The following is a 16,779-nucleotide window of genomic DNA, read 5'->3' as shown; positions in this document are numbered from 1 at the left end:
CTTCAGGAAAGGAAATTGTCTAATAACATAGAATACTCTGCCTCCTGAGTTTGACTATGCTTATTAAGACTCCTTTGTTTCCTAAAATGGGTGTTTTAAAAATAAGCCAAAGATATCCACTCCAGCAACATTGATGAATTTAGTCCCACAAGGGAAAATGGCTTAGAAGGATGGATTTAGACTCATGATGAGATCTATGTGATTAGTCTAGTTTGGTTTTCTGCTGCTGTAATAAAACACTGACTACAACTAACTCAGGAAAGAAAGAGTTATCTAGCTTTTAAATTGTAGTCCACCATGAGGGAAGCCAAAGTAGGAACCTAGAGGCACAGACCAAAGCAGAGACCACTGAGGAATGTTGCAAAGCTCCTCTGGCTCACTCAACTACCTCTTATACAGTCTAGTCCCAGCTAATCAGGGATAGTACCACCCAAAGCGGTCTGTTCAACCTTACATCAGTTGGCCAAGAAGAAAATGTCACATAGACAATTGAGATCCCTTTTTCTCAGGTATCTCTAGATTTGTCTCAAGTTGACAAAAAATAACCATCACAATGATTATACAAATAAGAATTAAAGACAGAAAGAAACATTCCCAGATCTGTTCTGTGTACCTGATGTACCATGGAAAGGCACATAACTATGTCAGTTCAGAATTACTTGATTATCCAGGAATTTCTCTATTTGTCTCCTTTTCACTCTTTGGCATTACTTTACATTTCAGTCAAATAGTGGTATTTTCCTGACTTTCTAGGGGCCCAGGCACTGCGGTCCTGGCTCCTGCCCTTCATATGCTGTATTAGCAATTTTCCCATCACTGTGATCAAGACCCCAAAGAACAACTCAAGGGAGGAAAGGTTTGTTTTTACTCAGTGTTTTAGAGGGTTCAGAATATCATGGTGACATGAGTGTTGGGTGATGCTGTTCTTCACTTCCCTTTTGGGCAGGAAGAATAGAAAACGAGATACAGGAAGTGGTAAGATATAGCTCCTCTGGACATGCCACCCCCATGTCCCACTTGCTCCAATTAGGCCCACCTCCTACCTTTCAGTACTTCTCAACACTGCCAGTCTTATAACTCTATCAACAGATAATATGAGTCCATGAACAAATCAAGTCAATGATTGGATCAGAGCCATGGGGACTTGTAGAGCTCTGTACATGAACTCACAGACACAGCCAGATATGTAAAATTACTTATTGCATATATTCATTATTTTTCTTTTAATACAATACCGTGGCCACGGGAACTTATACACAAAAGAATATATTTGTGCTTATGATTCTAGAGCAACAATTCTCAATCTTCCTAATGCTGGAACCCTTTAATACAGTTCCTCATATTGTGGTGACCACCAATCATAAAATTGTTTTTGTTGCTCCTTCATAGCTGTAATTTTGCTACTGTTATGTATCATAATGTATATATATGTTTTCAGATGATCTTAGGTGACCCCTGTGAAAGGGTCATATGACCCCCAAAAGAGATGTGACCCACAGGTTGAGAATGGCTGTTCTAGAGGAGTGAGGATCAATCATGCCGGGGAGGATGGCAGCAGGAGCAGGAAATTAGGAGCTCACACCTCAACTATCAGCATGAGGCAGAAAGAGCAAACTGGAGGTAGAGTGAGGCTTCAAGCTCTTGAAGCTCATCTCCAGTGACAGTGTTCCTCCACCTCTCCAAATAGCACCATCAACTGAAGACTATTTAATATTGGAACCTCTGGAGGATATTTCCATTCAGAGCACCACAACATTCTTACAGAGGGCCTGATTGGTTCCCAGCACTGACATCAGGTTGCTCACAACCCCCTGTCATTCCAGTTCTGGGGAACTGGGTGCCCTTTTCTGGCCCTCTTGGGCAACTGGACACATAAGGTGCACATATGCACATGAAGGTATACACATTTGCATACATATTTTTAAAAGTATTTTTAAAGCCACATATGCTAACAGCCCAACACATTTCCTGAACTCATAGTTTGGAGTTGTCTCAGCAGAATCACCTCAGGCCAGAACATCTCCATCTTATGCAAGATCCATGCCAAAGAAATTACAGCAATCTCCAAGACGTGGACTGTCACTATTCTTAGGGAGTCAGTGGAGAGTCAAAGAGCAGCCATCTCTGAAGCTCTGAGCCACAGACACCCTCTAAGCAAAGCAAGCAGAAACAGTGGCCTCAATGCTAGCCTGTTCTCACCTCCTGAACTGACCTTTGAAAAGCTACCCTTTGTTCTCCTTGCATTTTGGTGGATAAGTTAAAATCTCCCCATATGCAGAGCACCCGCAAAGGATTTGATTCTTCCCAGTGTCTGATACGTTCAGTTCTACTTTAGAAGAGGTTTGAGTGTCTCCCTGTGATCTGTAGACAGAAATCATCATGTTGATGGAAGATAAGAAACTCAATTCCTAGAGATGGAAACTGGGTTTGCTTTAACCAGGAGTAAATAAGAATTAAACCTTGTGACCCAGTCGAGCTGAGGACATTTATGAGCAACCTCTGTCCAGTCCACAGTTCAGGGTACATTGTCCTTAACTTCCCTGGTAACACAATGTCAAGCTTCCATAGGGAGTGGAAGTTCATTTAGCTTAGGACAAACTTGGGAGGTGCATACGAACCTTCAAAGATGCCTCCTTTTGCCTTTCAAGTCCATTTGGCCTACTTTGTATTATTCCTCTGATTAACTGCTATTCAATCTGCTGGTTGATAGTAAAAGATAGAATTTGCAGAAAAAGTGTATGTTTACTATTTTGTACTATTCAGTTAAATATTTAGTTTCTACAAAGTAATTGAAGCTGTCAGGAATTCAAACTTGCATTAATCTTCTCTGTGTTGTACATGCTCCTTTTTCCTTCCTCAGAGTTAGAGAGGAGTGAGGTGATACACATATTAACTAACTGGGTTCACTGGTTGATGGAAAACTGAGTCCCTGGAGGTGAGGGTAAATTCCTAGCTTTTACTTTTTGCCTATTTCTATGGTGTAAATTATCACAACCAGTGTATTGTCACACTGAAGAGGTGTCTATCTATCGCATCTTCTCTTCCACCCAAGTGGTAACTGGCTCCACCACAGCACTTACACTCCATTGCTAATTATTCTTTCAAATACACAGTAGGGATGATTCACAGATTCACAGCCAGCATAGTTATGTAAGTCATGTGATGGTCATCATGGGCTTGTGACCCAGAAACACTTAAAGAAAATTTTGAATTAAATGTCAGTAACAATTGCTTGTCAAAATGCTCATTCAATTTTCTCTTGTTTTAATGTAGAGTGTGTAAAAGAAGTTAAATCCTTAATGTGGATATATGTAATGATAGGAAATCTTATCCGTGGAATTGGTGAAACACCAATTATGCCCTTGGGTATTTCCTATATAGAAGATTTTGCCAAATCTGAAAATTCCCCTTTATACATTGGTAAGTTTGAAAATCAGACTTGGGATAATTACTAGAATAGCAAGTTCTGAGAGGGTAGAAATTAGTTATTGATTTGGACACATTGTGGTTTCCAGAACGGTAAACAGAGTGGTATGGAACCATTGGTTATAAGATTGTTCAATGGGGGAATTAAACTGTAGCTCCAGACAAGCTGCTTTGGAGGTTTTGGTCTATGTCACTGGCTGTGTGTTTTGGAGGCCTGTCATGAGGCAGCTCATTATGGTGGAAGGGTGGGTGGAGTGAAACCATTCATCTTATGACTGGGAAGCAAAGCAGAATGCCAAAGTGGCTATGGTTCTACTCCAGATGACCTGAATACCCATCACCATGCCCTGTATCAGAAGGGTTCGTTCAGACTCCAGTGGTATCCCCTGGGAAACAAATCTGTAATATATGAACTTCTGGGGGTTATTCCATATTGAAACAATGAGAAATTCTTTCTCAATATTTATAGAAGCAAATGTATGTACATGCGACACATATGTACACGTAACATATGTATGTACATATAATATACATAACAAGCTCAATTTTTATATGTTGAATATATAAGAATATCTGAGGTAGTGGGGTGTAGCTCAGTTATAGAGTACTTGCCTAGCCTACTGAAATTGGTACCCAGCTCTGCAAAGGATAGAAGAGAACTCTAAGATTAAAAACAATTCAATCTAAAGGCTTTTTTTGTGCAAGCAAATCTTTGTGTGGTTGTGTAACTTCCTATCTTTGTTTACTTCTAGGAATTTTAGAAACAGGAAAGATTGTTGGCCCTTTGATTGGACTTTTATTGGCATCCTTCTGTGCAACCATTTATGTAGACACTGGGTCTGTGAATACAGGTAAAATACATTGTATTTATACAGCCCAGTCTCCAGAGTGTGGGAGAATGCTCCAGATTGCTATACCACTGCCTTCTTTAATTATTGTTTAGGCATACCATCACCACTTACAGATTGCAGACCTAAGAGGAGCAGAAGTAAGGATAAAATGTCACCTTCTGATCAAAAATCCACCATTCTCCCAGCACAGTTCAGCCACACCTTTGGTCTCAAAGATTTACTCACACAGGTTTTTCTCAATGAGGCAGTCACCAGGGAAAATGAAACAGATCTTTCTGTTATGTGATAAGCACCAGTTAAAAGGTTTTACATAACAGACAGAAATACTCATTCACTGCTGGAAAATATATTGCTGCCAAGGGGCCCATCCTCCAGCAGGCCAGAAAAACTAGAGAGGAGACAGAATGGATGAACTACTGGACAGATGCACTTGGGCTCTGAGGGCCAAAGCTTAATTCCTCATTGTATTTTTCTATCTGCTGACTGTTCTTACTCTGTTCTTTTCTGTTATGTTCATTTATGCTGTTGTTTTTCTCTTCCTCCTCCAAGCTGTTTTCCTTCTGCGTCTTTGCTGGTGTTATCCATTTGCTTCTTCCCTGGCAGTTCGCTTCTGTTCCTTCCTGATGTTTTTTCTGCTACATCTTACCTTCTCCTATCTCTTATGTTTTCTTAGTCCTCTTATCCCTCCTAATAAAAAGATACCTGTTCAAGAAAAGATTACCTCACAATCACGTTATGTATTTTCCAAGAAGTAATTAAAATCTTTACATAAGAAGAAATGGCATTAAGATCACAAGTTACATGTTTTCCTTAGAAGCCCACAAGCAGTTAAACATTTTCCTTTGTATTAATTTTCCCACCATAACATCTTTATCCTAAAGCCATGACTCTTTTATTACTTATTAACAAAGTTTTAAGCAAGCTCAGTATAATTCAGCCAGTCCCTTTTGTACTGGCAGGGAGCTGTTTGCAATTTCAGCAAAGCACATTTATATTCCTGAGAAACTTTAAATGAGTGGTCAGCCAAGAATTGATTTTTCTTTATATACAATAGAGTCATTTGATTTCCTTTCACATTGTTTTTTCACATACTGGGATCTGTGATTAATTCTGTAAGTTACATGACCATGGAATTCAGGCCTAACATTGGGTGTAGGGACATAATTCTTTAATCATCAGCCTGTTTTTTCACAGTTAGAAATCATGGCTCTACAATACATGAAACATCCTTGTTCTATCCTCTGTAAATCTCATATTTGGGGAAGGTGACTTTTTGCCTATATTTGCCTTCTTAGTATCTCTTATTGGAGCAATTAGCAGAGTAACATAAATCATGTCCCTAATCATCTTTACTAACTGTCCTAACCACCTGTATCTTTTAGGTTCAGAAAGTCCAGTTAAATCATTGACTCAACTAAGCATCATAGAGCAGCAATAACTCTTAGCCACTGAGCTGTCTCTCCAGTCCCCTTCCTCACCCACTGTGATGTTTTGAGATATGACTACATCAGGTTAAGCCCAGTTCCTTAAATATGTCTCAAATCCTTTTTCTAATGAAGCTTTAACTATTATGCCATGTAGCAATTCGGAACCTATTATTCTTAGTTAATTTTAATTTCACCCAACTGATCAACCTCAGACACTTTCTCTAAAGGTCTGAATTCTCCCAGCAGGGTGGCAGATACCTGCAATCCCAGCATTTAGGAAGCAGAGGCAGGGACCACAGTATACAGACAGCCCAAACAAGAACAAACAAGGGAATAGTTTACAATAATACATAAATTCTGTGTTTAGATGGCTTAGGGTCCTTAATAATTTTCTGCAGTTTACGCGGGAAAGAATGGTGCAAGCTAATAAAATGTCTGTATTTCTCCACAGATGACCTGACCATAACTCCCACTGACACACGCTGGGTCGGTGCTTGGTGGATTGGCTTTTTGATCTGTGCAGGAGTGAATGTCCTGACCAGCATTCCCTTTTTCTTTTTCCCTAAAACACTCCAAAAGAAAAGACTAAAGGTTAATGTGGATGTGACTAAAAGTGACAGAGAAGAGAAACACCAAAGAAAAACCAAGGAGGAAAAACGTGGAATCACTAAAGGCAAACAGGAAAACTTTAAACCCTGTATTTGGTTTAGATGGGTCTGCAGTTAGTGGAGTGTTTGTCATGCTGTGCTGAGTTAAGATAGTTTGTCACTAATGGTCCCTACTCAGATGTGTTAAACTCCTTCCAAAGTTACCACTTGGGAGCAATTGATGCAATTTGTAAGCAGCTTATCTTTGATTAGACTTTATGAAAAGTTCAAGTCAATCTGGACACTCAATAACCAAATATAATTTCCTCATCTGTTTTGAAAAGCCTATTTTATACAAAATATTAGTTCAAATTAAAAAAAAAAAACATGAATAACCAGAAATTCAAGCTAAAGATAATGGGAGAGAAATATCCTCACTAAGGCAACAGTGTAGTTTGATAATAAAAATATCAGTTTAGTAATGAGCATCTCGAAATTAAGGCTGGAAGAGAAAACATAAGAAGTAACATAATTCTCTGTGTTTGAAGGTGTGTGATAGTTTCCAGGAGAACTGTTCCCTAAGGAACAGACTGTTGTGAAACAAGCAGGAATGTTATTAACCTGAGATGCAGAGTAGTAACACTTCTGTGAGAGACTAAGGTGGGAAGCTGAGTGTTCAAGAATCCCCGTTCTTATACCTTGGCACTAATTTTACTGCTGTGTGTGTGGTGACCCCTGTAGTATTCTCAGGAGATTTGAGTTAGTGCAAAGGGGATGTGGATTGAGCTCTGGGATCCTTTCTTTCTTCCTTTCTTCCTTCCTTTCTTCCTTCCTTCCTTCCTTCCTTCCTTCCTTCCTTCCTTCCTTCCTTCCTTCCTTCCTTCCCTCCCTCCCTCCCTCCCTTCTTTCTTCTTTCTTTCTTTCTTTCTTTCTTTCTTTCTTTCTTTCTTTCTTTCTTTCTTTCTTTCTTTCTTTCTTTCTTTCATTTTTTGCTTTTTTGAGACAGGGTTTCTCTGTGTAGTATTGGTGCCTATCCTGGATCTTGCTCTATAGACCAGGCTGGCCTTGAACTCACAGAGATCCACCTGCTTCTGCCTCCTGAGTGCTGGGATTAAAGGCATGCGCCACCAAGTGAGCTCTGGAGTTCTTAAAGTGTATACTTGGAGGATAGGAAGGGGCTATTTCCTTACATGTAAAATAAGTGTAACAGCAAATCATATTTTCGGGTTTCTGTGCTGTTCTGGTACAGACTACTGTGGGGAGTTCTTTATTGATGATATCTCTGTTTCTTCCTCCACTCATAACCTCCACACCATTGCGCACTGAATAATCACACATCTCCCTAAAATGTTATTGACCATAGCTGGGGAGCCAGTCACACTGGAAGCCAGTTCAGAGGCTTGAACATTCTTAGACTCATGATCATGTTAATGATTCTCTTGAAAGGGCTAACACTGATTGTTATGTGAGGCTGTGTGGTCTGCCAGGTCAACCTGATTTTCAAAACTAGGAAAGAGCTTAGCATAGTATAAGACATAGATAAAATCAATGTGAATTGTGGAGATTTGTTTAAGAGAAAAGAGATGTTAGCAAATATGGGTGAGTTCAAAAGCTCCTGGGAATTCGACTGCAACTCTCTCATTCCTAAAGATGGATGTGGCCACTAGAGATTACTTCTTTTTATTAACTTGCTCTAACTATACTTCTAAATGATTTCTTCTTGATACTTTACTCTCAAAAAATTAGACAATTTATTAAGGATAGTATAAAATTAGAAAATAAAGGAAGAAAACATGAAGACAGGGAAAGCAAAGTAACAAGTAAGTGTGAAGTTCATTATCTTCTGTGAGATCTAATCCATTTACTAGAAATGGGCTACAAACTCAACTCTCAGTTTTTAAACAGGGAGACACTCTGGTTAAGTTAGTCAGAAGGTGGTTGTTATACACCAAATGAGTCATCATTCCTCACAGTGAGATCTCTGTGTTGAGATGTTTAAAAATACCACTAGGTGCTTCTAATGTTCTGTTGTGAAGAACTGTGGGAATGTTGTGGTTAACTGAGCTGCAGCATGATTCCTGCAGCCTTCCTAAGTTTTTAGCATGTCTGTTCTTGTACAAAAGAGTGATAGCATCAGTGTCTGAACTTAAATTTCATCAAAGAGAGTCTTTTGCAGAATCCAGAGAACAGACTAGTCACTCTGTAGTGAATACAGGATATTAATAGAAGGAAAGGAGAAAAAGAAATGAAATTGTGTGGTCATAGATGTGGTTCCAACTCCTTACAGTTTTGTTTGATGGCAATTGGGTTCTGATTCTTATATAGCCAGTTGTATCACTAACTTCTAGAAGCTACTTAAACAATGATATAGGACATTAGCCCCAAGGGGTAAAGATTTATCAAATGCATTTGTGTTACACCCAGAATCTGTGAGAAGATTTCAGAACACTGGACACAAAGTGCCAGGTTATCTTGATTGTCTCAACACTCTCTTGTTTCAGATTTCTTGCCTTTCATGAAGAGCCTCTTCTGCAATCCAATTTACATTCTTTTCAGCCTCATAAGTGTGCTCCAGGTCAATGCATTTATCATTTCATTTACCTTCATGCCTAAATTCCTGGAACAGCAGTATGGAAAATCAGCTGCAGAAATAATCTTTCTCATAGGTATGTAGTCTCATTATTTCTTTAGTACCACTTCTCCCTTCCACAGGAACATGACAAACAGTATCCCCAAGGACTTACTAAACAGTATGATAAACTGACTAGGAAATTATAAGGAAATTGAAATCTGTTAGCATATTTGTAAATTTCTTCTTTCTAGTCTCCAGGGAAATCAAGAATGGATAGGGAAAGGAAGAGGCCAGAAATACCCTCTCTGTTCTCTCTCCAACCAGAATGAAAGTCATCATTGTTATGGAAATAATTGATGATGTTCATAACAATCACTTTTCAGATAGGCAATATGTTAATTCACAGAGGAATGCAGAGTTATTTCACTGGGATTCTGTATCTTACTTCCAAATTTTACTTCTGGGCTTCAATTCTTGCCTTACTAATTATTCCTAATTCATTTGCTTGATCCCTTGGTGATCTGAGGAGTCAGTGCAGCCACACTCTGCTTTCTTGTTAGATCACAAAACCCAGGGATCCTACCCAACTTTGGATTTTTCCTTGGTTCATTTACTCTTGAAAACTGACAATCCTAGGCTGGCAGCATCCACATTATCTAGAGTTCTCTGAAAGTCCAAATCCTAGCCCCTACCCTCAGATTTATAAAATTAAATGCAATTACATGGAGCTATAAAGGATGGACAAATTCTTCCAAGTCTGGGGCTGGTGTTGTATGCAACCTAGCCAGGATTTTCTCTTCCCTTTTCTTTTTTCACTTTGATTTTTTTGGCTGAGGAAGTACAATCAAGAAGAAAGAATTTGGGCCCACATAAAGAATGCACAGAATTGCTTCATTTGGTAAACATGGATTCAGCAGTGACCTTCAAAATTACCTGGGACTGAGTCAAATTTACAATAAATATAGTGGAAAGAAGTACATGAATATCTAATGTGTGTGTGTGGTGGTTATAAGGTGTTTATAACTTGCTTCAAATAATTAACTAATGCCAGTTGTCCTTATACAGTGCCATTACAGGGCAATTGAAATATGCGAGTGAGTAGGGGTTAGGATCATTGTATATTAGAGCTAAATAATTTAAGTAAAATGTATTTAAAAAGTTGAAAACATAATTATTTTTCTTCTGTCTTTATAAATACTATTTAATTTGCATTTATAGGTCTTTATAGCTTACCTCCAATATGCATTGGATATTTAATTGGTGGCTTGATTATGAAAAAGTTCAAGATTACTGTCAAGAAAGCTGCATACATAGCATTCTGCCTATCCTTGACTGAGTACCTTTTATGTTTTTTAAACTATATGTGGACCTGTGACAATTTCCCAGTTGCTGGCTTAACTGCATCTTACGAACATGAACGGTATGTTATTTCCTGAGGAGGATCATAATATTTTTATAATTTCTATTCCATTTTCTTCAAGTGTTGTGTATGACCAGGTCATTTATTACAACTAACGGTGGTCATCTATGGTTAACTTGTATTTTTCTTCCACCCACCTATCCAATGCCAGCCCACATAGGCCATGGAGTCCTGAGGACCACCGGTAAGTAAATTTATGACTCTGTACATATCGGTGGTCTGATTTAAAGTACAATAAAGAAAACAGCCTAGAACTTTGTAGCTTAAATTATCTATTTATTTTATATCCCAGATAGCTTTACAAGGTGGCTATACAGGCCAACAAACTTTCATAGGTTTCTAAAATGGGCACGAATTAAGCATAGTTGAATTTAGTATACAGTAAGTCAAAAAATGTGTATATATATATATATATATATATATATATATATATATATATATCCAGGAAAGTTACATCTCATGTACTCTGTAATATTAGACTTTATATTTTAAGTGTTGCCTGGTCATACTCTGTGTAGCTAGAGTTTTTTTGTCTTGTTCACAGTCAGGACAAATCTCTATCACCCGCCAGTCCCACAGCCACTCAGACCCAACCAAGTAAACATAGAGACTTATATTATTTACAAACTGTATGGTCGTGGCAGGCTTTTTGTTAACTGTTTTTATAGCTTAAATTAATCTATTTTTATAAATCTATACCTTGTCACATGGCTCGTGGCTTATCGGCATCTTTACATGTTGCTTGTCATAGCAGCCTGGCAGTGACTACTTTTGTCTTCTTCTTCTTTTTTCTTTTTTTTTTTTTTTTTTTTTTTTTTTTTTGGTTAGTCCTGCCTATACTTTCTGCTTAGCCACGGGCCAATCAGTGTTTTATTTATTGACCAATCAGAGTAACTTGACATACAGACCATCCCACAGCACAGCCAAGTGTAGACCATCTCAGACACCTGTACTCAGGCCCATGGTCTTAATCATCTTTTATGCGGACCTGTTGGGTAAAGCCATGAGGCACCCGAGAACGGGCTCCCACAGGACATACAGAACATCCCACAGCACATTTCTTTTTCTTTCTTTCTTTCTTTCTTTCTTTCTTTCTTTCTTTCTTTCTTTCTTTCTAAAGGGGAAGGTTTTAACCTTAACAAAGTAAAATTATATATAATTTGGGAATTTGGGCGTAGCTTTTCTTACTACTTTTTGTTGGAGGGGGGCGCTGTATTTTATGGGGACACAAAGAAAAATTTAGGATTATGGAATAGTCCATGAGGGTGTATCATCTGAGCCAGTTGCCATTAAACCACTCTGGCTGTTGGATCATCTGGGCCATGGTGTCATCGGAGACCTTTCAGGGGGTCTTGGCTGGTCAAACCTGATTCATCTTAATCTGGAACAAATCCATAGCCTATGGCTTTCTGTGGGAACAAAAGTAGAGTCTCTTTTTTAAAGTAACATATCTTTACATCTAAATTTTAAAGTCAAGGAATCTTTAAAATATACATATTGGTTTAATTCAACATCTTTTATGATCAAATGTTTTTTGGTAGTTAAAAATCCCAAAGACAACATAATCTAGATTTTTTATATAATATTTATCTTTATGTGGCTTATTTTTTTATTAATTTTATTGTTTCTTTAAAGACTTTATTTTTTAAAAACTATTTATTTATATAACTGTATATATCACCTTTTTGTCTCTTTTAAGCCTATGTATTTTTTACATATATTTTATACATGTAAACTACTACATCTGAATCTGTCTTATTGTGAATCTATTGTTTTAAACTGCAGCATTTGTAAGACTGAAACGGTGTTATGGCTGTTGGCTCTGCCCACCTCAGTTTTCCAACATGGCGGTGGTACGTTTACCACCAGCTCTGGGAGAGTTTTCCTGCCTTGCCCACAGTTAGGACAAATCTCTGTCACCCACAAGTCCATAGCCACTCAGACCCAACCAAGTAAACATAGAGACTTACATTGTTTACAAACTGTATGGCCATGGCAGGCTTTTTGTTAACTGTTCTGATGGCTTAAATTAAGCTATTTTTATAAATCTATACCTTGCCACGTGGCTTATGGCTTATCGGCATCTTTACATATTGCTTGTCATGGCAGGCTGGCAGTGACTCCTTTTGTCTTTGTTGTTGTTGTTAGTCCTGCCTATACTTTCTGCTTAGCCATGGGCCAGTGTTTTATTTATTGACCAATCAGAGCAACTTGACATACAGATCATCCCACCGCACAGCCAAGTGCAGACCATCTCAGACACCTTTACTCAGGCCCGTGGTGGTCTTAATCATCTTTTATTTGGACCTGCTGGGTAAAGCCACGAGGAACCTAGAACGGGCTCCCACAGGACATACAGAACATCCCATAGCAACTCTGTATTACCATGTGAAATTTAAAACTTAGTTTAAGGCACAGGTACAGAATCATCCAATCAGTTAAAATAAAATAAAACATATGCATGGAAGATCCTTTAGAAGTCCTGGGGAAATGACTCAGTGGTAAGGTGTTTGCTGCTCAGGTACAAGGACCTGAGTTCAGATCCCCAGAACTCATTTAAAGCTTGTCCTTGGCACAATATATCTCAGAACAGCATGTCTGGTTATGCAAACCACTCTGTTTTCTAGGCTAAATGAAGCATCTATCTTAGCAATGTAAATGCAGATTTTGTTCCTGGCCCTTTTTCATTATTTCCCATCATGGAGATCAATGAGAGATTACCATCTTCATTTTTAACTGTAATATCACAGTATTTTTCTATGTGGTAGTCAATGTTTGATTCTGAAGTAATTGAAAAAGCAGTTATGTGACCACCAGAGCAGATAACTTGTGTGCCCAAAGCATAGTACAAAGAACACACATTGATATTTGGATGATTTCTGAAATGTTTCTCTGTAGCTAGAGTTTTCCTGCCTTACCCACAGTCAGGACAAATCTTTGTCACCCGCCAGTCCCCAAACCAAGTAAACACAGAGACTTATATTGGTTAAAACTGTATGGCCGTGGCAGGCTTCTTGCTAACTGTTCTTATATCTTAAATTAATCCATTTCCATAAATCTATACTTTGTCACGTGGCTCGTGGCTTACCAGTGTCTTCACATGCTGCTTGTCATAGCAGTGGCTGGCAGTGACTCCTTCTGCCTTCCTGTTCTTTCTTTTCTCCTCTCCGTTAGTCCCGCTTATACTTCCTGCCTAGCCACTGGCCAATCAGTGTTTTATTTATTGACCAATCAGAGTAATTTGGCATACAGACCATCTCACAGCACTTCCCCTTTTCTTTTTTCTTTTTAAAAAAGGAAGGTTTTTAACCTTAACATAGTAAAATTACATATAATTTGGAAATTTGGGCGTAGCTTCTCTTACTGCTTCCTGCTGGAGGGGAGCGCTGCATCTTATGGGGGCACAAAGAAAATTTTAGGATTATGGAGTAGTCCATGAGGCTGTATTGTATGAGCCAGTTGCCTTCAAACCATTCTGGATGTTGGATCATCTGGGCCATGATGTCATCAGAGACCTTTCAGGGGGTCTTGGCTGGTCAAACCTGATTCATCTTAATCTGGAACAAATCCATAGTCTCTGGCTTTCTGTAGAAACAAAAGCAGAGCCTCCTTTCCAAAGCAACATATCCTTACATCCAAATTTTGAAGTCAAGGTACATTTAAAGTATATGTTTTGGCATAACTCAACAGCTTTTGCAATCAAATGTTTTTCTTCAGTTACAAATATCAAAGAGAACATAACCCAGATTCTCTTTGTGGTAGCCATCTTTACGTGGCTTATTTTTTATATTACCTCGGGCCTATTGCTTTAAAGTGCACCATTCTAAGCCTGAAATGGTGCTGTGGTTGCTGGCTCCGCCCACTTCAGCTTCCCAACATGGTGGTGGTACGTTTTCTGTCAGCTCTGGGAGCCATCAACTCTCAGAAATAGTGGGTCGATGCTTCTATCAAAGCAGTGTGTAGCCCAGAAACCTCTTTTTTTTTTTTCTGTTTTGTACTACCAAAGGCTAAATCTACGAAGCACGCAGCTTAACATGCCACTTGCAGAGGCCTCATTCCGGCTGAGTGCACATGCCAGGAACCTGCCATAGTAGCTCAAACACACAGGCTGCCACTAGGTTGAAAGAGACAATTAGGAACTGTTTTTAGCTCCATTTTAGAATCTTTTTACTCAGGTTTTAGGTGGAAACTCTTGCCCTCCCCCCCCCTCCCCCCCCCCCCCCCCCCCGTTGGGCACCATTTGTAGCTAGAGTTTTCCTGCCTTGCCCACAGTCAGGACAAATCTTTGTCACCCGCCAGTCCCCTAGCCACTCAGACCCAACCAAGTAAACACAGAGACTTATATTGCTTACAAACTGTATGGCCATGGCAGGCTTCTTGCTAACTGTTCTTATATCTTAAATTAATCCATTTCCATAAATCTATACCTTGCCACGTGGCTCGTGGCTTACCGGCGTCTTCACATGCTGCTTGTCATGGCAGTGGCTGGCAGTGACTCCTTCTGCCTTCCTGTTCTTTCTTTTCTCCTCTCTGTTAGTTCCACCTATACTTCCTGCCTAGCCACTGGCCAATCAGTGTTTTATTTATTGACCAATCAGAGTAATTGACATACAGACCATCCCACAGCATCTCTTTCTGTGTCTCTGTCTCTGTCTCTCTTTGTATGTATATGTATATGTATATGTATGTGTCTGTGTGTGTGTGTGTGTGTGTGTGTGTGTGTGTGTGTGTGTGTGTGTGTGTATGATGAGATGAAGAGAAGATAAGAAAATAAAGTGGTGCTTGGGTAGCTTTTAAGTGTCCCTAACATTGTTTAAAATCATTTCAGAATCCAGCAGCCTTTGTACGTGGAGAATATGGTCCTTGATGACTGCAACACAAGGTGTAACTGCTTAACTAAAACGTGGGACCCAGTGTGTGGAGAGAATGGCCTAGCATACATGTCAGCCTGCCTTGCAGGCTGTGAGAAGTCTGTTGGAACAGGAATCAACATGGTAAACACCCTTTCAGTGATCTGGGCTGATGTTTTCTGTGCCACACTAATATGTGCTATGATCTAAGCCTACATCTGCTATAAAGCAAAATTAGTGCATGCTTAAAATAAATTAATATATTTTTGTGGACCACTCACTTTATTTTGTATATGCATTATATTTGACCTTGCATTTCCTAGATATTGTGTAAAACCTTGACAGAGTCTGAGAATTATTTTGTAATTTCAAAGCAGTTGAGATTATTATCAAGTTAATGGAGTTAAAATTCTCAGCATGAGTTGGAGAGGTAACTTAGCTATTAAGGGCACTTGCTAGTCTTTCAGTAGAACTGTTTGGTTCTGAACACCAACATGGAGCATCTCCCAACTCTAGCTCCAGACCATCTAACACTCTCTTCTGCCTTCCTCAGGCACCCACACGCACATGTTTGAATGCACACAGAGAAGCATATACATAAATAAATGTTAAAATTAAAACTTTAAAAAATCTGCCCTTTTTGTGGATCTCATGAAACCCAGGCTGACCTCAAAGAAGTTGTATAGTTGAGGCAGGCAGAAAACTTATCTTTTCATATGAGTAAGCTTCTTTCCATTATTTATTCATTTATTATGGGTGAATGCAAGTGTGTGTATGCAGGTGCATGTGCACAAGGAAGTCAGAAGACAACCTCGGCTGTTGACTCTCAGGTCCCACCCACTTTGTGCTTCTGAGACAGGATCTCATGGCCCGAATTTGCCAATTCTGTTAGCTGCCTGGCCAGTGATGCCCAGGGAGTCCCTGCTCCCATCTTCAGAGCACCAGTGTTGTGCGCACATCCTCCACACGTGCATCTTTCTCATGTGTGCTGGGACCTGAGCTCAGGTCCTCATGCTCGTGCAGGACTCTATCGACTGTGCCATCCCCTCATGATGGCTTAGCAGGAAAGAGTTAAGCATTTTCCTTGTCTTAAACTTGTTATAATACTTACAGACTTGGTTGGTAATCAAAGTGAAATATAAATTTTGTTCTTATTCAGACTCAGAAACATAACAATTCAAACAAGATTTGACTTGTTTTATTTTATTGTTAAAATAAACTCATTTTCTTGGGGACATGACTATTAGTAAGCAACTAATTATTCCATCAGCATTCTGCAACACATGCTGTTTTAGTACTTATTATGAGGGTAAAAACAAAACAAAGCAGTATTTATTTAATTTTTAAAAATTATGTGCAGGCTAGAAATTTGGCTCAGTGGGTAAAGATGTTTGTCACCAAATATTACTACTAGAACCACATCCTAGAGACCCACATGAGAGAAGAAGAGATGTGGTGGTATTGTGTTCCCCAAAATATTGTGCACTCTAATAAATTTATCTGGAGTCAGAACAGAACAGCCACTAGACAGACACAGAGGCCAGAAAATGGTGGCACTCACACTTTTAATCCTAGCCTTCTGGAGGCAGAGATCCATCCGGATCTCTGTGAGTTCAAGGCCACACTGGAAACAGTCAGGCATGGTG

The 16,779-nt window shown here is 39.1% G+C and overlaps 1 protein-coding gene across 14 annotated transcripts in view; it reads left to right on the top strand.

Moving 5' to 3' along the window:
• LOC102909057 (solute carrier organic anion transporter family member 1A4-like) overlaps positions 1-16,779 on the top strand; it is a 47,719-nt gene that overhangs the window by 17,340 nt on the left and 13,600 nt on the right. For 11 of the 14 annotated variants that reach the window (XM_076568206.1, XM_076568200.1, XM_076568205.1 and 8 more), the window contains 7 exons: positions 3,274-3,420; positions 4,179-4,277; positions 6,156-6,377; positions 8,793-8,957; positions 10,082-10,283; positions 10,435-10,467; positions 15,112-15,277. In XM_076568206.1, coding sequence (XP_076424321.1) covers positions 3,274-3,420; positions 4,179-4,277; positions 6,156-6,377; positions 8,793-8,957; positions 10,082-10,283; positions 10,435-10,467; positions 15,112-15,277 — 1,034 coding nt within the window. The remainder of the gene's footprint in view (positions 1-3,273; positions 3,421-4,178; positions 4,278-6,155; positions 6,378-8,792; positions 8,958-10,081; positions 10,284-10,434; positions 10,468-15,111; positions 15,278-16,779) is intronic. The other 3 variants (XM_076568204.1, XM_076568203.1, XM_076568209.1) reach the window with 2 other exon arrangements.

This window comes from Peromyscus maniculatus, chromosome 3, assembly GCF_049852395.1.
Source record: "Peromyscus maniculatus bairdii isolate BWxNUB_F1_BW_parent chromosome 3, HU_Pman_BW_mat_3.1, whole genome shotgun sequence".
Taxonomy (NCBI): domain Eukaryota; kingdom Metazoa; phylum Chordata; class Mammalia; order Rodentia; family Cricetidae; genus Peromyscus; species Peromyscus maniculatus.
Note: the sequence above shows the minus strand (reverse complement) of the source record. Positions and strands in the feature narration are given on the sequence as shown.